The sequence below is a fragment of the Archocentrus centrarchus genome, chromosome 14 (genome assembly GCF_007364275.1).
Source record: "Archocentrus centrarchus isolate MPI-CPG fArcCen1 chromosome 14, fArcCen1, whole genome shotgun sequence".
NCBI classification, from domain to species: domain Eukaryota; kingdom Metazoa; phylum Chordata; class Actinopteri; order Cichliformes; family Cichlidae; genus Archocentrus; species Archocentrus centrarchus.
The window spans coordinates 22,546,550-22,570,714 of NC_044359.1; the positions used below are offsets into that span (position 1 = coordinate 22,546,550).

The 24,165-nt window shown below is 40.9% G+C and overlaps 1 protein-coding gene across 3 annotated transcripts; it reads left to right on the forward strand.

Annotated features, from left to right (window-relative positions):
• The first annotated feature begins 8,520 nt into the window (after window positions 1-8,520).
• birc2 (baculoviral IAP repeat containing 2) lies at window positions 8,521-17,798 on the forward strand. 3 transcript variants are annotated; one of them, XM_030746290.1, is made up of 13 exons: window positions 8,521-8,604; window positions 10,236-11,074; window positions 11,171-11,451; window positions 12,795-13,097; window positions 13,295-13,583; window positions 14,983-15,082; window positions 15,239-15,317; window positions 15,433-15,481; window positions 15,580-15,822; window positions 15,957-16,055; window positions 16,915-17,070; window positions 17,190-17,231; window positions 17,365-17,798. In XM_030746290.1, the coding sequence occupies exons 2-13, from the start codon at window positions 10,981-10,983 to the stop codon at window positions 17,556-17,558; spliced, it is 1,929 nt and encodes a 642-aa protein (XP_030602150.1). In that variant the 5' UTR covers window positions 8,521-8,604; window positions 10,236-10,980; the 3' UTR covers window positions 17,559-17,798. The 3 variants fall into 3 exon arrangements, with proteins under 3 accessions (XP_030602150.1, XP_030602148.1, XP_030602149.1); XM_030746288.1 differs by lacking the exon at window positions 8,521-8,604 and adding an exon at window positions 9,394-9,453; XM_030746289.1 differs by lacking the exon at window positions 8,521-8,604 and adding an exon at window positions 9,478-9,958.
• Window positions 17,799-24,165: the final 6,367 nt, after the last annotated feature.

The window sequence follows — 24,165 nt, forward strand, 5'->3', positions numbered from 1 at the left end:
TCCCTGCTGAAAAAAGCAGGGAAACCCTTGTGGTGGGACTATAGAGATTTTGGAGTCAGATTTACTTCAAAACCTTAAAAACATTCAGTTAAAATGGTTTAAAATTAGTATTTAAAGTATTCAAGTTTAGTCTATTGACCTAACATCTCAAAGCCTCTCATTAAAGAATAAAAAGGTTTAAACACTAAACTAGAATGCAGTCAGTTTTCAGGAGTCCTCTGTACACAGAGAGGGAACTGTTACAAAGGACATCTGCAGAAAATGATCTCATGATCAGTATAACGCAGTATCTCACAATACAGGCTTTTCCCCAGCAACTGTTAATCCTGACTCATCTGGTCTTTTGATTAATTTTATTAGTTAATAAAGCCCATCTCTGTTCTAAAATTTAAAAAAAAAGAAAGGAAACCCTACCACTGCCCTGGTGTAAAATCCCTGCATTTACATTCATTAATATACAGTTTTTATGAGTTTTGTTGCCATGTTAGATTGCATTTTATTCCAATGATTTTATCCCCACCAATAGAAACTTCCTGAATAGAAACTTCACAGAGCAAGTATTTATTAGAGGTTTGTGTGACTGCTGTGTCCACCTTTTTTAAAACAATAATATATATATTTTTTTAAATGAGGCCACTGGAATTTGTTTTTTAATTCAATAATAAATAATCTGCCTGCCCCTCTTCCTTTTTTTTTTTTTTTGACGTGTTCCTAATCACAGGTCTTTTCCCCCACCGAAAGACGGGTAAACTTTTACTATTGCTGATTATTTTTCAGATCCACTTTCCTACCATTTCAGACATCCAGTTTAATTTCCCAAATCATAGTTGTCTCAAAATTTGTGCCTTCAAGTTGTTTTTCTAATAATTCAATGCAAATCCATCCAAATTAATCAGGATTGTGTCCGAGCGTATTTGTACTCTTCTCAGAGTCGATTATTGATAAATCGTGACTGATTTCCATTAGCAACTTTTCAGAATATCTTCTAAAAGATACAGTTTTTAATTAGAGCTTGTTGTTTATTAACAGGTTGAATTTGATTTTACTAAATAATCAACTACGATTAACCTGTTTCACAGTCTACAGCTACTTAATGGAGAAAAGTGTGTTTGCAGGAAAGATTTGGACAACAGAAGCAAGTTTCAGCATCCTGCCAAAGGTTATGCATGGACAGGAGTGCATTAGATGCCTGGAACAGCAGGAAAAAATATTATTTAAAAATAATCATTGTTTGTGCTAATAAGATATTGGATTGCTGTCATTGTGTAGCATTATAATTCTTCATGTTTGTGGCTCAAGAGAAAAGTGCCTCATAAACAGGCTTCTGCATAAGTCCAGGACCCTGTTGTGACTTCTCCAAAAAGAAATATACTAATTGCAGATGCTGTGTTTGTAGTATATTTTAGTCTAACTGCAAATGCTATCCGAAGCTGCAGTGCAGGAGACAAGCATCAGTAGGGGGGGACTCTTTAATTTTCCCTTTTTAGTGAAGCTGTGTAATAAGTGTATAATCTGTTTTTATCTCCTGGGTTGTTTCTGCAGTGTGTTTATACTTTATCCAAAGTTGAAGCTTTTAATTGTTGGTGAAATAATTTCTTCCAACCAGCATTGTTAAATAAGTATACAGTACAAAGTAACAAGATATAATTCACAACATCCCCAAATAAATAGCCAAGTCAACTTTTTGTGATATTTTCTAAATTTAAGTACCAAACTTACTGAGCGGCTTACTGCTCATAGACATAATGCAACACACTACCTAGCCTAATATTTATCTGAAGATGCATGACACTCGCTATGTATGTTACATATAATGATGTTTATTATCCTATTTACAGAAAGTTTGGAAGCAATCAAGACTTATTTTGTACCTTTTTATGCATGCGATTTATATACATTTTCTTTGTAATCACTTTAAAGAAGTTTCTGTTTAACAAACTTTTACATATGCCTAAATAAAAACATTGTTTCTTGTGATGTGTCCAGTGCATATTATATTCTTTATTTTTTATTTTTTTTAATTGGGTAGGTTTTTTTTTTTTTTTGTTTGTATGCAGGAACCTAATTTAATCTGAGTGGCATTGGTAGGATTGACCTACTGTGTTAGCATTGTTACTTCAAAGTAAGATTTTGGGTTTATTTCTTCCTGAGGCCTTTCTGTGTGGCGTTTTTCTCCTGATGCGTTTCCTCCTACATATCCTACATATTAGGTTAACCGGGGGTTCTGAAGTGGACATACCATACTGCATACTGTGGACTGCTTCATCTACAAAAATACAACCTCGGCTGAACAAGAACACATCATATATTATTGCTATTGCCATATATTACACTGTGGGTTATTTAACAAAAACAAAGCCAAAATGCAGAAGCAGTTTGTGAAAAACTAAATACACCCTTGCTGCTTCCATAGGAACTCAAGAGGTTAAATAACAGAATTTTAAAATGGATTTGTAAATTAACTGGTAGTCAGTGAAGGAAAGCTAAAATTGGAGCGACGTGCTCTCTTGCACCAGATAAAAATCAAGCTGCAGCATTTTGTACCAGCTGTAGGCAACCACTGGAAGTCTGGCTAATTCTGATTAAAAAGTGCATTCCAGTGATCAAGGCAAGATGCTGTAAAAGCATGCATTAATGTTTCAAGATTGCATTTGGACACATGAGACTTGATGGTTTTGTTTTTTTGTTTTTTTTGGTTTTCGGAAATTGTTTTCCTGAGTATCGGGCCTTATAGTATCCATAAACTTGACAACCGTCCACATAAAAATGAAAGGAAATACCATGTTTATGGAAAATAGTGCCAAGTGGCAGCAGGTACAAAGAGAAAGGGAGAGGTTCAAAAATGGAGCCTTGTGGTACCCCCCCCTCCCAGTAAAGTCATCACTGCTGACACAGAATCTTCTGCAGGAGAGGTAGGAACTAAACCACTGGAGAGCTGCACCTGCGATGCCCACCAACTGCTCCAGCCTGGAGATGAGGATCTCATGGTCCACAGTGTCAAAGGCAGCTGTTAAGTCCAATAGCATGAGTAGCACACAGTCACCAGAATCGGTTGCTAAAAGAATATCATAATAGAGTGGAGTCAGTGATGTCATGAGTTTTAAACCCAGACTGGAACACCTCCAGAATTACATGTTCATCCAGGAAGGATTTCAGTTGTGTAGAAAATCTTTTCCAGGATTTCTGACAAAAACACTAGCATGGGGATAGGCTAAAAGCTTGACTAAACAGAAAAGTCTAGACCAGATTTCTTCAGCAAGGGTTGCACAACAGCATGTTTAAAATTTTTCGCACCACACTAGAGGTCAAACTACTATTAATAATGGTAAGAATAAAGGGACCCAGATTAAGAAAAAGTTCTTTAAGAAGTCAAGAAGGGACATGAAATGATGGCCCTGGTGCTTATAACTTTCTGCAAAAAGAAGAGAAGAAATTGATCACAAATTTCACTGGAAACTTCCAGATGGACAGGTTCATGGACTAAGAACAGAGCTCAGTACGTTAAAAAGCACACAGGGGTTGTGAGCATTAGAGACAATGGTATCAGAAGACAAGTTGACCTAACAGCTTTCACAGTTTTCTGAAAACATCACCTTTCTCTCAACATTTCAAAAGAAACCTGCAACCTGTTTCTTTTCCACCTCCGTTCAGCTTTACAGGAGTGCATCAGTCTGCAGTGAGAAAGATTATTCACAAGTGGAAATCATTCAAGACAGTCTTCAGTCTTCCCAGGAGTGGATGTCCCAGCAAATTCACCAAAGGGCAGAACGTGCAATGCTCAGAGAAACTAAAAAAAAAAAAAAAAAAAGAGCCACATCTCAGACTCTCAAGCCCAGGAGAAAGCCCCTTCTCTCTCTAAAACAAACATGGCAGCATGGCTTAGGTTTGCAAAGTTGGATATGTCCTTTGTATAGATGAAACCAAAATGGAGATGTTTGGCCACAATGCACAGCACCACATTTGGTGAAAACCAAACAAGCATATCAGCCCAAATACCTCATACCAACTGTCAGCACGGTGGTGGAGGGACAACAATTTGGGCTCATTTTGCAGCCACAGGATCTGGGCACCCTGCAGTCACTGAGTCAACCATGAACTCCTCTGTATACCAAAGTATTCTAGAAGCAAATGTGAGGCTACAGTGTATCACAAAAGTGAGTAAACCCCTCACACTTCTGCAGATATTTAAGTCTATCTTTTCATGAGACAACACTGACAAAATGACACTTTGACACAATGAAAAGTAGTCTGTGTGACGCTTATAAAACAGTGTCAATTTATTCTTCACTCAAAATAACTCAATATACAGCCATTAATGTCTAAACCAGCGGCAACACCCCTGAGAGACTACACCTGTAAATGTCTAAATTGAGCACTGCTTGTCATTTCCCCTCCAAAATGTCATGTGACTCGTTAGTGTTACTAGGTCTCAGGTGTGCATAGGGAGCAGGTGTGTTCAATTTTGTAGTACAGCTCTCACACTCTCTCATACTGGTCACTGAAAGTTCCAACATGGCAGAGAGCTCTCTGAGGATCTTAAAAGACAAATTGTTGCACTACATGAAGATGGCCAAGGCTACAAGAAGATTGCCAACACCCTGAAACTGAGCTGCAGCACAGTGGCCAAGATCATCCAGCGTTTTAAAAGAGCAGGGTCCACTCAGAACAGACCTCGCATTGGTCGTCCAAAGAAGCTGAGTGCACGTGCTCAGCGTCACGTCCAAATGCTGTCTCTGAAAGATAGACGCAGGAGTGCTGTCGGCATTGCTGCAGAGATTGAAGAGGTGGGGGGGTCAGCCTGTCAGTGCTCAGACCATATGCTGCACACTACATCAAATTGGTCTGCATGGCTGTCCCCCCAGAAGGAAGCCTCTTCTGAAGTTTGTACACAAGACAGCCCGCAAACAGTTTGCTGAAGACATGTCAACAAAGGACATGGATTACTGGAACCATGTGGTCTGATGAGACCAAGATTAATTTGTTTGGTTCAGATGGTCTCAAGCATGTGTGGCGGCGATCAGGTGAGGAGTACAAACAGTGGCGGTCCTAGCCTGTTTGGCGCCCTGGGCGAGCATCCCCGCCGGCGCCCCCCCCCCCCCCCCCCCCCCCCCCCCCCCCCCCACACACACACACACACACACACACAATAGCGATCGCCGCACTACTACACTTGGGGGGGTAATGAGCGACTGCTGTGTGGTGTATGTAGCTTTCTGCCATGGTCTGACAGACAGGTTTTAACAGAAGGTCCCCCCACCATCACAGGCACACTCAGAATTTCTTTTAAATTTTTATTTGAAAAAACATGGAAGAAACTGAAATATTACACAGCTTCTGCTTACCTTTATCTTTGCTTGTTTCTCCTCTTCTTCTTTTCTCTTTTTCCTAAACTGTGCACCTGATGGCTTTGACCTTTTCCTTTCCATCTGCCACAATTCGCCACCACCACCGCCCATCCCCAGGGTTGTCAGATCTGACTGACAGTTGCCAGCCCAACACAACAAAACCTCCACTGAAACTCATGTTAATAGCACCAGGTGTGATATATATTTAAATATACAAGCTTTGGGTAACTTGTTAAAATTTTGGCTGCTTTTCACCATATTTGGTAGGTTTTTAGGAAGTTTTTATTGTAAAATTATATATCTATATAATTTTATAATTATATAGAAATATCTATATAATATTCCACCCCAATGTGTTCACAAGCTGCCCAATCTGGCAACACTGCGCCATCCACCAACATTTGTCCAAACTGTCTAGATTCGTATTTGTGTTATTTTTTTTATCAGGATTCGGGTTCACACAAATACTGTGATTTAATGACCATATTTACAGTATTATAAATGAAATGGGCTTTGTGTTCTATCAGTTGTGTGCATCTAATTTTATTAGACGCACAGATTCATTCTGTGGAACATGGGAGGAAAAAAAAAAAAAAGAGTCAGTTTTGCATATCTCGCAAAAGTTTTGCGAGATCCTGAGTTACTTTTGCGAGATCTCGCAAAACTTTTCAATATTAGGACATACACTTCGCGTTAATCTTGATATGGCAGTGTCCGTGAGGATGAAAGGTTTGGCGAGAGACTGCCAGCAAAAGTCACCTTTATTTATAATTCAGCGGTTACTGTTGGCTGTAACCAGGCCCAAACTGTACAGGCATGAATGAATGAACCCGGCTGACAGTCTCACTCTCACGCCATCACTGCTTCACTCGACTCGCACCCCAGGCTGAGAGGAGAAGGGGGCGGGGCAGCGCTGTGTGTGTGACGATCGAGTGAAGCAGTGACAGCGAGACAGAGAATCCCCCTCCTGCCCTTTTTCTTCTGTTACAACCTGTCTGACTATGGCAGAAAGCTACATGCAATACACAGCAAGCAGAGGGCGCCCATTACCCCACAAGTGGAGCAGTGCGGTAGGCGTTGCTGCGGCGATCGCAATGCGTTGGGGGGAGGGGGGCGCTCATGCCGCCCTAGATGAAATGCCGCCCTGGGCGGCTGCCCATGTCGCCCATATCAGAAACCGCCACTGAGTACAAAGATAAGTGTGTCATGCCTACAGTCAGGCATGGTGGTGAGAATGCCATGGTCTGGAGCTGCATGAGTGCAGCAGGTGTTGGGGAGTTACATTTCACTGAGGGACACATGAACTCCAATATGTACTGTGAAATAATGAAGCAGAGCATGATCCCCTCCCTCTGGAAACTGGGTCACAGGGCAGTGTTCCAGCATGATAATGCCTCCAAACACACCTCTAAGACAACCACTGCTTTATTGAAGAGGCTGAGGGTAAAGGTGATGGACTGGCCAAGCATGTCTCCAGACCTAAACCCAATAGAACATCTTTGGGGCATCCTCAAGCGGAAGGTGGAGGAGCACAAAGTCTCGAATATCCGCCAGCTCCGTGAAGCTCTGGTAACCTCCATGCCCAGGAGAGTTAAGGCAGTTCTGGAAAAGAATGGTGGCCACACAAAATATTGACACTTCAGGAACTTTTACTAAGGGGTGTACTCACTTTTGTTGCTGCTGGTTTAGACATTAATGGCTGTATATTGAGTTATTTTGAGGGAAGAATAAATTTACACTGTTATATAAGCTGCACACAGACTACTTTTCATTGTGTCAAAGTGTCATTTTGTCAGTGTTGTCCCATGAAAAGATAATAGCTGCAGAAATGTGAGGGGCGTACTCACTTTTGTGATACACTGTATCTGTCTGACAGCTAAAGGTTGGCTGATATTGGGTCATGCAGTAGCACAGTGTTTCCAAAAACAGCAGCAAATCTACAACAGAATGGCTGAAAAAGAAAAGAATCAAGGTGTTGCAGTGATTCAAAGTCCGCACTTCAACCTGACTGAATTGCTGAGGTGAACCTCAATGAACTGAAGCAACGCTGAAAATAAAAGCGGAGTATAATTCCTCTGCAACAATGTGAGAGACTGATAAAGTCATACAGAAAATGATTACTTCGAGTTATTACTGCTACAAGTTACTGAATCATGGAGTGTGGTTAGTTTTTCACACACTGCTTCTGCGTTTTGGCTTCATTTTTGTTAAATAAATAATGACAGAGTGCAATATGTCAAGTGTTGTTCACGGCGTTTCTGATCGATTTCTCGGTAAAATGACACTGTAAAAGACTTGCTGCTAAATTAATTTGTTCCCATGTCATGAAGGGGGAACACAATATTTTGGATGGCTGAAATATTTGGTTCCCCCCGTGTTACTTTGGCAAATAAAGAGCAAATGTTTTCATATTCACAGGAGTTGTTGTTCTTGATGAGAGGAATGAACACAGTAAAAGACTTTTACCGAGAAATCGATCAGAAGCGCCGTGAAGACTGTCGGATCCGCCTCTCTGGCTGCGCTCTCCCGACACACGGGGAACAGAATTTCACAGGGGAACAGAATTTCGCACAACACCGGCTCCTCGGCGGTGGGAAAGTAGTGGTGCGTGCATGCCTCCCCCTTGTGACTGCACGGGTTTTTCCGTGGGTACTCCGCCTTTTTCCTAAGTCTAAAGACAACTGTGTGTGTATGAATCTGTGTATAAAAGAGTGCCTAACTGGTGATCTGTCCAGGGTGTGGAACGCAATAAAAACTTTAGTATGGCTTATTTTTTCTTATGTGTATATACTTTAATTGTGTTTTAAAGCTGCTTGGTCATTCTGTTAGTGAGCCAGGCCCAGTATCATAACCACTGACTGTATGTTAAAATGAATAAAATTCACATAATCAAGTGTACTTGTAGATTTCTTTCATTGTACCTTAGACAGTTTGTAGCGCTCTCTCGGTACATTAATCTGTTAACCAAATTTCCCCAAGGGGAGATTTGCAGAACAGTGAAACCTTTATTCATACTGAAATTCAAAATTATTCAGAAAAAGAACCCTTAAAAGAAGGGTTTTAAGCGCAACGTGAGGGAGAATTACCAAAATTTTACCTTTGAGGGGAAACTTTGAAAAAAATTTAAGCGCTTTACACACATTGTGACGTCGGGGGGGTGGTGCTGAGGGGGGAAAGCACCACAGATCACACTATGTCATTCACAGGGTTTAAATGATTCACTGCATCCAGCGACTGACATCTTCAGCAAGTCCTCTATGTAAGTATCTTGTTTAATGATCTTTGGTTTTTATTTTGAGCTAATAATCCTAAAAGGTGACAGGACTTTTGTCAGACTGTTGTTGCGGTACGTACTTCCTGCGTATGGTTTATATGAATATTCCCACTGCTGTCTACAAAGACATAGCAGCTGTGTACAGTAAGTTTGCTCAGATAATGTAGCCGTGTGGCACAAACACATGGACTACCGTAAGGGGCTCCCAGGGTAAAAGCTACATATATTAGTGGTGTTTTTCGGTGAAATACGAGCTTTACATTTTATTTATTTATTTGTTTATTTTGCACAAAACATTGTGCTTTTAATGTTTAGAATCCATCTAACGTGGTGAGATTTGGGTCCTTCGCTGGACTTCTGGATGTAGGGACTTACCTGGGGGAAATCTTACCGATTCATTCATGTTTTCGTTGAGGTTCTAAACAGGTGTTGTGTCAAAATGTGGTCGTCTGTTAAAAGGTGATTTCCGGAATTTGCCAAATAAGTGATTGGCTGTATTTAAACTGTTGTAAATGACTTTTTGGCCTATCTCTCATGAATGATATCAAGTCATTTTGAGCGCAAAACAACAGTCCTGTCACAAGGTAGAAGCTGCAATCAGTTTTTGGCAAAGTGACTTTTATAAATTTTATATATTCTTTATTTATCAGGGTAAATCCTACATGCTGTTTACCCATATAGGCAAAGACATTACACATTAAAAAAAAAAAAAAGCATAGAAACATCAGAAATCACTGTTTGCCAGACGACCACTTATTGACACAACACCCGGAAGCACACAGAGGTGGGGGTGGGACCAGAAGCTTCGGGACTTTCCGAATAGATTGCGAAGTGGTGAGTGTGCATATCAGTGGAAATGACACGTCACGTTGCTAATTATGTTCTGTCTCGGGTTTTGCGTTCCGTAAATCAGCTAGTTTATTTTCCTTTCTCCACTCGGCGGCTCCGCGCGTTAACCAGCCGGAAAGTGGGACTGCACTTCATGCTTGTTAGCTGCCTTCGGCGTTAGCAGGCTAACGCCCGTTGCTAATCCTGTATCGTACCTCTCGGTTGCAGCTCGCTAACTGCGCGAGCAAACTGTTAATAAAGCCAGCCTCCTCCTAACGTTACATATTAAGCGTTAGGAGACGTTGGCTAAATCAGGAAGTGTCTGGTGTGCGTACAGCTGGCTGTGAGTTCAGGAAAGTACCTGGCGGAAATATAGTATCTGTGGCGTTAATTTACAGAAAGCGATTCTTGTTTTCCCTCCAAAGGAGAGTCCGTCTTTGAATGCTTTATGAATCTCCCAGGCTCAGATATATCGCTTTCAGTTCTGATTCAACAAGAAGTCAGTGGGCAGGTTGGTTAAAGGGTTATTCCATCGATTTTTTAACATGAAGGTCATTTGACTTGTCGCGAGCGATAGTGTGGTGTATTTTTGTGTTACGGGGTTGCTTTGAAACACCGAAATGAAAGGATAATGATAATGTTATCTCAGTTTGGAGGCTAAAACTTTAGAAAAGGAGCCAAACCTCAAACTGTTTATGGACATTTGGTTCTTTTGACCTTTGTCTTTGGGATTTTGACTGTTGAACTTGGAATGTAACTACAGCGTATGTTTTTCTTCTCATCTGCAGGTTCTGCTGATATAAAGAAGCCCCTTTTGTTACCCCTGGAGGATTAAAAAAAATTTATTGGGTTTTTTTCAATTCAATTATGAACACTTAGACACCCTCAAAAGGGATGTCCGAGTTGGGGGGAGGGGTTTGAGAGCACAAATCCTTCGGTCTGTGTGTGTGTGTGTGTGTGTCTGTGTGTGTGTGTGTGTTTTGTAGATGTTTAATATGTTTCCTTTATCCACATAAGCACATACCATATGTTTAAGTTTGAGCAGCTTGATAGTGTGTTAGATATGTATTTATTAGATGCGCAAGACACTCAAGTGCATAATGATCCTGGGTGATGTGATGCATACTTTTTAAAGGTGCATTTTAATCACACTGTTGTTACTGCAGATGATGAGTTTTTTTGTTTGTTTTTCATTCATCCACTTGAACTTTCATTTGAAAGAGAAATGTTGACATTGAGGCAGTTCAATGTTCAGGTGTAGTGCTCTCCGCAAGCTACAGGTAATGTGGATGCAAGTAGAAACTGTGTGATGTGAAACCAACATCTGTCTGGTGATGGGGGTACTGGTACTTAAGCTTTCACTGTCTTAATCTTGGTTGGATCTTCCTCCTCGTTTATATGCTTATCCACTCATCTGTGATCCTCTTTGGCATTACTGAAGTGTGTTTGTGTGAGAGAGCAAGACCTTGGGTTTTCTCAAACCCCTCTCCCTCCGAGGGACATCTCTTTTTCCTTATTCACTAAAATCCAAAAATGGAAACTCTTCTTAAGCTCAAAAACAACCAGTTTTTGATGGGTCTGTTTCGCAATGGACCTCCACCTGAACTGCAATATGATAACTCCTCAGGTACCTGCCCCCCCCCTACTCCCCATTATCATTTGAATTTGTCTGTAACTTACCTTCTAAACTCAACCAAATTTGCCAATTGTTTTTATCTTCCAGAGCTCTTCCGCATCTCAACCTTTGCTCGCTTCCCAACATCAGTGGTCACAGAACGAAGTCTGGCGAGGGCAGGTTGGTTCTACACCGGCGTGGGTGACCGCGTTCAGTGTTTCAGATGTAACGTGACGGCAGAGGGCTGGCAGCCCGGCGACTGTCCAACAGAGAAACACAGACAGCTCTCTCCTTCCTGCTCCTTCATCCAGAGCCTCCCATCTACAGCCAACCTACTGTCCTCTTCTCACTCTGCCTTCTCCCCACTCCGCATTGCCCCAGCATTACCAGTAAGATTATCATGGGATGCTTCAAATGGAGATACACCACCACTCAAAACTTTGGAGTTACTTAGAAATGTCTTTGTTTTTGAAAGGAAAAATACCTTCTTTTTTTTTCTTCTTTGTTTTGTCTTATAACATTTAAAATGTTTAGAAATTATCTAAATGACAGTTACTGGTTAATGGAATTATTATAAATCACTTAAGATTTTTGCAAAGTTGCTCGATAATGTAGTAGTTTACATATTCTCTTAACAAGCTAGAGATCTCTGTTTCAAGACCAGGCGGAGACTCTGGGGTTTGGGACGTCAGGAAGGGCATCCGGCGTAAAACTGACAAATCAAAATTTGCAGAGCTACCGGCTCTGGTGTCCCCTTGTGAATAAGAGAGCAACCAAAAGTGGTGCTGCTCCTACATTTGCATAGGTATACACAGTGACATTTTCAGTAACCATTACTCCTGTGTTCAAAAAGGGACAACTGATAACCAATGATGATGAAAGAGACAAGAAATCTGGCTCGTCGAGTTCAATTCAATTTTCAATTCAATTTTATTTATATAGCGCCAAATCACAACAAACTGTCGCCTCAAGGCGCTTTGTATTGTGGGTAAAGACCCTACAAGTAAGTAAATCCTTTATGGATTTGATTAGTCTAAAAGTGATCCATAAATAAATAGCTTGCCTGAATATTTTTGATTTAAGAAATGACAGTTATTCCAGGGAGTAATTGCCAGAAAACTGAAAACATTTACACAATTGTGTGTACCACTCCTTTCACAAACCAGCACAGTCACCTTTTTAGAGGTATGATGTAATGAGACTCTAATGTACTTGTCCTCTTTCTCAGCTGTGAGCCGTGCAACATGGTCTCTCGTGTCTTTCTCTTTTGGTTAGATCCAGTTTTTGGTGTTCTGTTAAGGGAGTGCTACACATTAGAACAAGAATAAAGGTCTTTGTGAGGAAGTGGGCATTTTGAGACTACAATCAAACCCAAGATGCTCAGCTAGGCAAATTTATTGCTGCTTTAATCATCAGGGCAGTTCTCAGCTGTACTAAGATAATTGTCGAAGGGTTTTTCCAACTGATCAGTCAGTTTTTTAACATGATGAGCTTGCAGTTAACACAGTGTACCATTCAAAGACAGATGCTAAGAGTCAAGGAGTTGTGATCACTTCCAAGTTAGATAAAAGCAAATGTGTGTATCTTTTAAAAAAATGGTCAGTGAAGGTTTTTGTGGTCAATATGTTACAATTCTCTCAATGTCTTATAAAATGTCTAAATGTTCTGCAGTGTAAAATTAGAACTCAGAGGCTCTGAGCTATCTTGAGTAATATTTTTTTCTTTTATCTAGCTTTCTGGTCCAGGCCCAGCTGCTCCTAATGCAGCAGTAAGCCAAGGTGAAGAGCCTGTTGGCTACCTGAATATGGCCTTCTCTGCTCCCCCACCCTCCAGCCCACTGACTTCCCGTGGCGTTGAGGACATGTCACACCAGAGACCAACGTGCCACAATCCAAGCATGCGCAGAGAGCAGGACCGTCTGGATACCTTTCAATCCTGGACGCTGTCCATCATAACACCTGCAGAGCTCGCCAAAGCTGGCTTCTATTACCTGGGTCAGGGTGACCGAGTGGCTTGCTTCAGTTGCGGAGGACAGGTGTGTGTACTTTCTCTTTTTTATTTTATATATATATATATATATATATATATATAATCTTGCTTTGTTTGTACTTGATTCATTCTACTTAAAGAACCTTGTTAGCAGATTTTTGTTTTCATATGAAAATGTAAGGGAGTTGATTCAAACCCTGAACTGGAAATGCCATGACAGAAGCTCTTCTTTTTTCTCTGCAGCTAAGTAACTGGGAGCCTGGGGACAGAGCCATATCCGAACATCAGAGGCATTATCCAAACTGCCGCTTTGTCCGGGGGGACAGAGCTGACAACGTGTCGCTAGCTGGTGCAGCGGCAACTGCATCCTTAGCAGCGACTTCCCAAATGTCTTCAGGAGCCACAGTTCTCACTAACGTGTCCAACCCTGCCATGCAGCAGAGTGAGGAGAGGTTGCTCACCTTTGTCAACTGGCCATCACGTATCCCTGTCCGGCCAGACCAGCTTGCTAAAGCCGGCTTCTACTATGTAGGTACGGATGGTGTCAAAGAGGGACAGTTGTTCCGTGACCTCTGACTTACATTCATTAGTTGACCAGTGTCTTTTTCTATTAAGAGGTTATGCTATTCATTGGGAGCTATGTATAAATAAGAGGATGTCTGGGCTATAGTCATAGCTTTTTGCACTCTCGACAGCTGGCCAAAAAGACCATTAGTGCCAATTTAAGAAGAATTAAATATATGAAAATAATATGCCTGGAAAACTATACAGAATTTTGATGTTTAATACCAAAATTAGACACCTATAAACCATAGCTGATCAAGTTTCATTTAATTTTCTTTTATATAGGTAATACTTGCAAGGCGATACTCTTGACCTTTTGTCCCCTTAGAATTATAAGGTTCTATCTGTATTCTGACCAGTTTTGAGATACTAAATAATAGAACCTTATAATAACAAGTTAAAGCTTGATTTTGCAGATAGAACCTTTTTGTTTTGTGAATAAAATGGCCAAAGTTGTATATAATTAAAAAAAAATCTCTTACATATTGTTGATTTAGCAGTCAACAAGTAATTCAATTCAATTCAATTCAATTTTATTTATATAGCGCCAAATCACAACAAACTGTCGCCTCAAGGCGCTTTGTATTGTGGGTAAAGACCCTACAATAATACAGAGAAAACCCAACAGTCAAAACGACCCCCTATGAGCAAGCACTTGGTGACAGTGGGAAGGAAAAACTCCCTTTTAACAGGAAGAAACCTCCAGCAGAACCAGGCTCAGGGAGGGGCAGTCATCTGCCGCGACCGGTTGGGCTGAGGGGAGAGAAAGACATGCTGTGGAAGAGAGCCAGAGATTAATATCAATTAATGATTAAATGCAGAGTGGAGTATAAACAAAGTAAATAAGGTGAATGAGAAACAGTGCATTATGTGAACCCCCCAGCAGACTAGGCCTATAGCAGCATAACTAAGGGATGGTTCAGGGTCACCTGATCCAGCCCTAACTATAAGCTTTATCATAAAGGAAAGTTTTAAGCCTAATCTTAAAAATAGAGAGGGTGTCTGTAAGAATATGACAATAAGTCAATTTCGTCAAAAATGTCAGATAGAACCTTATGATTTTAAAGGGACACTTTGTAGAGGTTGATTTTGGCATTTAGCTGAAATTGACATGGAAATTTACTTGGAGGTTTTTCTGGCTGTTTGTGAGGGGATTCCACAGAAGGTTCCAGCATCAGTTCTTATGTAGTTTTTCACATTTCATTGGAAAGTCCCTAAAGAAATCCTTTTTAAGGGACACCTGGTTATGTCATAATATTGAAACTAAAAAAGCAACTAAACGTGATGAGATCACCGCTTTCAAGCGAAAGGAGAAATCTACGGAAAGCTACTTATTCAGACTGAAAGCTCTTTGTTTGCCCCCCAAGGTCGTAATGATGACGTCAAGTGTTTCTGTTGTGATGGAGGCCTGAGATGCTGGGAGTCTGGGGATGATCCATGGGTGGAGCATGCTAAGTGGTTTCCTCGGTAAATGCTCCTTTCATAATATTTTTCTAATGTTTGATTTGCCATCACTGTTATCCAGAGCGCCGTGCACTGTAAAAAAGCACTGCCTAGGTGAATGGTGTGTTTATATGTGTGGTTAATGAATGTTTGTATTCTTGTACCTCTGGTTAACCACAGGTGTGAATATTTGCTCCAGGAGAAAGGACAAGAATTTGTTCACCAGATCCAAGCTCGATTTCCTCGGCTTTTTGAACAAGTTAGTAAAGACCAGCACGTCTGAAATTTAGTTCAAACATATCGTTAAAAACAACCTATTTTAAAAACTGTTGTGCCCCCCCACCCCCACCCCCTTTTTTTCTTCTCTCCAATAGCTTTTAACAAATGGAGACAGTAACTCCAGAGAGTTTGTGGATCCACCAGGTGAGTTTAAAGTATGAAATTGTGTCTGGATATGACCAGTGTTCCTTAAACTTAAGGTCATAACTCAGCCTGATGTGTCTGCATTCTTTTTGCCTCAGTGGTTCACCTCGGTCCAGGGGAGGAGCGGTCTGAGGATGCCATCATGATGAACACCCCCGTGATTAAGTCTGCTTTAGAGATGGGCTTTGAGCGAAGTCTAGTCAAGCAAACAGTCCAGAGCAAGATTCTGACCAGTGGCGAGAACTACAAGACGGTCCAGGAGCTGGTTTCAGATCTGCTGAGCGCTGAAGATCAGAAAAGAGAAGAGGAGCGAGAGATGCTGGCAGAGGCCATGGCATCAGGTGAAGCTGACCGTCCTTAATACTATTCTCACTTCCTTGCATGTATTTTCGATGGAAATGTGCCATCAAATCCATTTAGTTGTTCCATGAGCTGTACTCACACCGTGAATTGCTGATGTTTCCTTTTCTTTCAGATGGTTTCACTTTTGTGAAGAGACACCAGGCAGCTTTGATCCAGCGTCTGAAAAGTGTCGAGCCAGTGTTGGAGCATTTAAGAGATCAGAACGTGTTGTGTGCGTAACTTCTTCTTCTTTAAGATTTTAACACCTCAAACCTTAAGAGACACATTCTTTGTCTGAATTCAGATCTCTTCTTGGTTGAATTCACCGTAGCCCGGTGGTGAAAAATCAGAGAGACAACCTTTCCAACAATACCCTGCAACACAATTCCAATGTTACATTTCACTTTTTGTTAAAAACATGTGCTTAAAATGTATTTTCTTGTTAAAAGACCTGGATGTGGTGCCTGTGCACAATCCTATCACAATCCACAATCCTTTGCTGTCAGGGCAAGTTACTATTATATTATTAGATGAAGGAAGATCTGGGTAGCCTCTGTACAGGTCGCCAGCCTGTCGCAGGGCCAACACAGAGAGACAGACAACATCCACACTCACATTCATCCTCTCATTCACACCAAATAACCTAACCCCAGTAAGTGCATGTCTTTGGACTGTGGGAGGAAACCGGTGTACCCGGAGAAAACCCACACAGAGAGAGAGGGAGGGGCCTGGGCCAAGATGGAATCGAACTCAGGCCTTCCAGATGGTATTCTAACTGTGAGGCAGCAGTGCTAACCACCGCGCCACCGTGCTTTTTTTAAAAAAAAAGATAAAGGTACAGCCTGACTAGCCCTTATGAGCAGACCATAAAAATAAAGGTAGTGGCCTATCTTAAGGATTAGAGCTGCAGCTTATTGTCAGTTGTACAGTGTGGAAATAAATTGAATGAATGAATCCCTGCTTATTCCCACAACAGTTTCAGCAAATAAGCATTTTGACCCTACTGGAGGTGCACCATGGTTCCTGATGGAGCCACTTCTGCATTTTTATTTGTTTTTCAAAATGTTTCACATTCCCTGTTTTACCTGCAGCTGCTGAGGAGTATAGCGGTCTTTTGGCTCAGACATCCGCCCAGCAGCAAACTGCCCGGTTGATAGAGCTCATCCTCACAAAGGGAAACGCTGCAGCTGAGGTCTTCCGCAACTGGATCCAGAAAAACGACGTCCACCTGCTCAGAGATCTCATGGGTATGTGTGTAAGCAGGTCAAATACAGACAGCTTTAAACTGGACAAAAGAACTGAACACCGTGACTGTGATCAAACTGTAGCTCAGTGACTAAGTACATGTTGTCTTTCATGCTTTTAGCTCAATCAAATGAAGCTGCATCACCAAGCCAGGATCTTTCAGGTATGTAGCTTGAAGCAGAACTCGCTATCCTGCAAGATTCATGTTTTGTGTTCAGTTAACTGAGAGATAACCTACTTAAATACTGTCATGTTCATGATTTTCTTTTAATAGTGAATTCTCCTTTGTATTGCAGACCTCCCAATGGAGGAGCAGCTGCGGCGCCTACAGGAGGAGCGTACCTGCAAGGTGTGTATGGATAAAGAGGTCAACATCGTCTTCATCCCATGTGGACACCTGGTGGTGTGTAAAGAGTGCGCGCCATCACTGCGAAAGTGCCCGATCTGCAGGGGCTTGGTTAAAGGCACAGTTCGAACCTTCCTCTCATAGGCAGGAGGTTTGTTCTCAGTTTTGATACTGAAAGTAAACATTAGGCTATAGTTATAATATATTTATTGAAAGAATAAGGTAATTTTACACTAGAATCTGTTAGAATTGACCTGGATTCATGCACAGGGGCTAATCTCTATGGTATATACAAGTCACTGTTCAAATGTAGCCTGTCTACAATTAGACAAACTGCTAAAATGATATGCTTGTGTTTCAATAAAACAGTCACTTTGAACTGCATTGCATTATTGCACATTCATCATTGTGGTCTTTTCATTCATGCAGTGAATGTATTTGATACTGAGATACAAAGGTATCTATCTCCCAGGTCATTGATGATATCGGGGCTATTATTTTTGTATGGTACATGAAAGTCCAGCGTATCTATGTGCACACACAACCTTTGCTGTGTTTCTTTGGGATACATGAGAATGATGTCCTGGTCAACCTGAAAGACTACCTTCCCTGGTGTTTTGCCGACACTTAAAACATCAAGGCCCCTGTCTAGTGTCAGAGTTTAGACAGTTTCATCTCGATAGCTGCAAGAGAAAGAATTAAAAATCAACTACTAAATAGCTAGTGCGTTGTACTCTTATGCTGTTCTTAAGGTAAACAATACTGTGATACATTAATTATCCTAGTTTGTCAAACAGGAGCCTTATACAGTTTTATCATAATTTGAATGCAAAAGTAATGGAAATACCAACAGAGGCCAGAAGTAGGATGTCCAGATACTCAAGCTGCAGACTGCTGCAGTTGGGACTTGGGTGAGAGTCAAGTTGACACAAGCACAAACATTCTCAGTACTGACAGTGGACCAGTTTGTCCAGCAGCTGGAACAATTATAGATGACACAGACCACAAACTGATCATCTTGCAAAGCTGCTGTCGCACATCGCTATGAAGAGTCACACAGCAATGCTGCAATCATAATCGAATGGACAGATAATGCATCAAGATAAATTTGTGTAAATTTTGACATGATCTACAAAGCCGTGTGCAGAGGCCTGGTACAGGATCAGTCAACAGAAATATCCAATGTGCAAAAGATGTCTTAAAATAAATTTTCTAATATTTAAACATTAGTACATGTTGACTTTATGTACTCAGAAAAAATGGTAGCTTAGGGATTTTTTTTTTTAATCTTTTTTGTACTTGAAGATGCAAGCGCCATCTTCTTGTCACTGGTGTTGCTTCTTTGGCAATTTTCAAGGTGTTCATTAAATATGTCCTCAGTTTCTTTAGCATATGTAGTGAGCATCACAGAACAACAATAATGCAACAAGTCAGTTTATATTTTAAAATCAGGTTTTTTCAGTGTGCACCACCATTGCAATTAGTAATGATGCAATCCTTTATAGCTTAACCCAGGGGTGGGCAACTCCAGGCCTCGAGGGCCGGTGTCCTGCAGGTTTTAGATGTGTCTCTGCTTCAACAGACCTGAGTCAAATATAGAAGTCATTAGCAGGACTCGGTAGAACTTGACTGCATACTGAGGAGGTAATTCAGCCATTTGATTCAGGTGTGTTGGATCAGGGACACATCTAAAACCTGCAGGACACCAGCCCTCGAGGCCTGGAATTGCCCACCCCTGGCTTAACCCTAAAGCAGGGAACGTCAACTGGTGGCCCGTGGGCCACATCCTGTCCGCCAGAGCTTTCCATCCGGCCACCAAGGAGTTCATCAAATGCTTCCAACTGCAATTTCACATTGCCCATAAATGCCTCTACGTCCCTATAACCAATCAGAACGCAAGATCGGACTTCAAGCATTTTGTGGCTGCACAGAGCAGCCGGCTTGTTGGTGGTGATTAGAGTGTAAACAGCTGAAGTTAACTCTTACCTTGTTTTGTGTAGAAAAAATGTTCGGCGATTAAACTTGTCTAACTAAAGGAAGTTTTTCCGGTGGTGAACCTGCGGAAGGATCGTTACTGGGCTGCCGAGCGTACTCCCCGGCCTGCGCCTGCGCACCAGAACCCCGTCGGTGGAAAAGCAACCGGTGCTTGCGGGGGACCGGACGGGTAGGTGGCTGTGGCTCGACGGTTGGACGTGTACCCATTACGTCCCCCGCGGCCTAGTATCTACCATTCTAATATTGTTAAAATAAATGTGCTGCCATTTTTGCCATTGCGGTTCTGCGTCAATTTATATCAATTTTTTTTAAAAATCAGAATCTGATATTTTTGGCCTGTTGCTTTCATTCACACTGTGCAGAGGACAGACTGAAGATTTTGCTGGCTTTGCCTTAAAACAAAATATATTTATTAAAAATTAGGTAAATTACTTAACATTTGATTTTGAAGAAAAGGGACCTCAACATTGCCTGTGAAATAATATTACTAAAATTTACAATAAGATCCAGATTAAAAAAGAAAATGAGAGGGGGGGGAAGCTATTTCAAAAGGAAAAATGTCCAGGCAGATTTAGAGGGTTTTGCGTTTGAACTCATTTTTTTTTTTTTTTTAAATCTAACCCCCCCCCCCCCCCCCCCCAACAGTAGAATATGCAGCAATAAACTTGTTGCTCTCATGTAACACTTTATTGTTTCTCATGCTCATTATATCTATGATGAGCACAACAGCACAAGTTGCACTGTCTCCTTAACAACCATCAACATAACTGAGAAGAGCATGTATTTGCAAGACTTGCACATCACATCGTTAAAAATAGTATAAATTTGAAAGGAAAATTGATATATCAAATTATAATATATTACCTAAGATACAATATTCCTTTTATTTTACGTTACGAGAGCATCTGGCCGTCATAGTATTTGCCGAGAAAAATTCTGGCCCTTGGACAAATGTAGTTAATGACCCCTGCCCTAAAGTATCCGGTGGATGTAAAATTAGCTTGTCAAATATGACGCATTTTATTTGATGTGACAGGAAAACACCTACACTGTAACAAAGTGACACTAAACCATCTGGGGACATATATGGCACTCGGTTTAGACATACGTGATTAAAGGAGGATTAATAATAATGGGATTTGTATAAAATATTTTATGCAAAATTTAATTGAACAGCTTCTGATTTAAAAAAAAAATAAAAATTCTACATGGGAGTCACTTCACTGGTGTTATGAAGAGCCACTGAGTAGCTAATGGCTCTGGTGTTACCTGTAAGTAACACTCATCCATATCTTTATGGACCTTACTTTGTGCAGTCATCCCCAAACTGTTCCCACAACGTTGGGAGCATGAAATTGTCCCAAATGTCTTGGTATGCTGAAGCATTAAGAGTTCCTTTCACTGGAACTAAGGAGCCGAGTCCAACTCATGAAAAACAACCCTACACCATAACCCCCCCCCCTCCACCAAACTTTACACTTGGCACAATGCAGTCAGACAAGTACTGTTCCCCTGGAAACCACCAAACCCAGACTTTGTCCATTGGATTGCCAGACAGAGAAGTGTGATTCATCACTCCAGAGAACACGTCTCCACTGCTGTAGAGTGCAGTGGCAGCATGCTTTACACTAGGGCTGCAACGACTAGTCGACATTGTCGACAATAATCGACAATAAAAATAGTTGATGACGAATTTAATTGTCGATAATAGTCGTTTTTTATTACTGGTGATTTTTTTTTTTTAACGGAGTGAGACATCTTCCTGTCCCTCTATATCTGGCGAGCTTCACACATGGGCAATCCGGTTACGGCGTAGAATTACATTTCCGGGTCCAAACTGTCACGTGATCAATATGCCGCAATTCTGTGTCCCTAGTAGTTTTAACTGATCTGACACGAAAAAAAAAACACTCCGCTGTCATTTTACCAATGACAAAGAGAAGCGGAAATGGCTGCAGTTGATAAGGTATGTTACAATCAGAGGTGGGAAGTAACGAAGTACAAATACTTCGTTACTGTACTTAAGTAGATTTTTCAGGTATCTGTACTTTACTTAAGTATTTATTTTTCTGACTACTTTTTACTTTTACTCCCTACATTTTTACACAAGTATCTGTACTTTCTACTTCTTACATTTTCAAACAGACTCGTTACTTTTTAACACGTCAGAGAGAAGTTTGCATTTCCGGTCAGTGCGCCGTCAAACATCAAACGATCTGACCCTAAACGGAGGAATAATAACACATAAGAGACAATCGTACTGGCGTATCCTCCATCATCGGGGCTTATCTCGTACAAAGGGATTAAATACGCAAACCCATGTAATTAATGTATCATTTATAGCGCTATAATCAGGGGTTACAGCGGGCCGGACCGAGTCCGTAAGTTGCGCTGCGGCACATAAACAGCTTAGCTAGCGCTACTGAAGAGGAGCGAGCACGAAGGGAGTAACGTGTGGCAGGTAAATGCAACGTTTCTAAATGCTCAACAAATATCAGCAAACACACAAAGTGTGTGCAGTTTGTTACACAGCTAGCTAAAAGAAGAGCTGCTGTATTTCAGGGAGAGCAAAGAGAGAGAAGTTCACTCAGAGATGGAGAAAGAGGACAGGAGAGGAAGAAGAGAGGTTAGAATTAAAGGTAAGGACTGGAAAATAAACTGAAGTATGCTGACGTTGTGTAATTCAAAGATTCTATGAAAATACTGCAGTTTAGGTTAGCTTGTTGTACTGTATTTACAGTAAAGCTCTGTGTTGGACTGGAGCACAGTGTTTGTGTTCATGGTCAGAGTTACAGGTTACATCAGTGCAGCAGAGATGAGTTTGAATCAAAGCTGCTGATGCTGAGATTCATTCACTGAGTCCAACATTTCTACAGCCTGTATGCTGTCAGTGTAGGGGATGGAGATCAGCTCAGAGAGCTGTGAAATCCTGGGTTACATCTTTGTGAGTTCACTTCATCCACACAGAGCAGTAAACCTCAGAGCAGCAGCAGCAGGTCAGCTGATCACAGCCTGCACACCAACATCATTTACTGCAGCTCACAATAGAAAGCTGTGATTCTTCTCCCCATGCAGAGCCACTACAGCTGATCTTAGGGTTCCTCCACCTTCTGAATCCCACTGTAACCCCTGAGTATCCTCATGTTGGTGTTTAGGTGGAGGCACAGTCACCCTCTACTATGGAGGACACAGAGAATAGAGCTGTGTTTAAATTCCCTTTCACAGTTTGTGTCCTACATAACAGTTTCAAGCTGAGTGCATTCATTAGGATTAAAATTTGATTGGATTGGAATAACGTTTGTATTCTCATGTAATATTATTTTATATTATTACAATAATATATAATGAGGTTCGGTTAGTTTTACACAAAAATAGCTTGTAGAAACATCGTCCAAAGAACTACTTTTACTTTCTTACTTTGAGTACATTTCAGAGCCTGTACTTTTTTACTTTTACTTAAGTAGAGAAGTTGAACCAGTACTTCGACTTTTACTAAAGTATTTTTTAACATAAGTACTTGTACTTCTACTTAAGTACAGAATGTCAGTACTTTTGCCACCTCTGGTTACAATCATATTTAATAGTGAACAGTCATTGCCATTGCTGTTTATTTAGGAGCATTTGGACCCGGAAATGACGTTAGAATTAAAGACCGGCTATGTTTAGTCATGGGGGCTACTGGTGAAACTGTGCCAACTGTGTTTTACAGGGACGAAAAAGTACTATATATTTTTTTTATGGTCTGAAAAATGGACCGTTAAAGTTATATCAGCAGCAAACCTGATTAAAATCTTTGAATTAAGTATCCATCTTCCGTGTGTTTACTACCACATTTTAAATAACCTTATGCTAAATGTAAAAGCTGATAGCTAAATAAGTGTCATTTCATAATTATGTGATTCATAATCCGATTAGTCGACTAATCGTTTCAATAGTCGATGACTAATCGACTATCAAAATAGTAGTTAGTTGCAGCCTACTTTACACCACTGCATCCAGTGGTTTGCGTTGTCCTTGATGTAAGGCTTGGATGCAGCTGCTTGGCCATTGGAAACCCATTCCATGATACTCTCTACACACTGTTCTTGAGCTAATCTGAAGACCACATGAAGTTTGGAGGTGTGTAGTGATTGACAGCAGAAAGTTGGCAACCACTGCACCTCGGCATCTGCTGTGCCCGCTCTGTCATTTTACGTGGCCTACCTGTCGTTCCCAATCACTTCCACTTTAAAATACCGCTAACAGTTTACTGTGGACTGCGCTCCTGAGATCCACCCATTCTTTCACTTGTAGTTGCACTGCATACAAATGGAAGTTTTTCTAATAATCCAAGCAAAAATTAATACTTTTGTTTGCCTATTTTTTAAATCATCCAGAATCAACTAATATATAAAAATAAAAAATCCACCTGAACTTGTCTCAACATTGGCATCAACTTTAAAAAAAAAAAAAAAAAATTCCACAACACATAAACTCTAATTACACATCATCACCAATACTTATATCTGCACTCCCATAACCTGCTACAATGACCTACCCCAGGAGCTCTAGAGGTGCCTCACTCTTTTGCCCCCATGCCCTGCTGCGAAGACTATTAAGAATCGGTGAGTGTTAATATTATGAATAACTAAGGATTATTTACACTGAATGCACAGAACAGGCAGATGTTTAAATCACGAAAAGTTCTGAATAAGGTTTATTTTACACACACAGGTATGATGGCAAGTTTCCTTCCTCTAGCTAGCACCATCTGCAA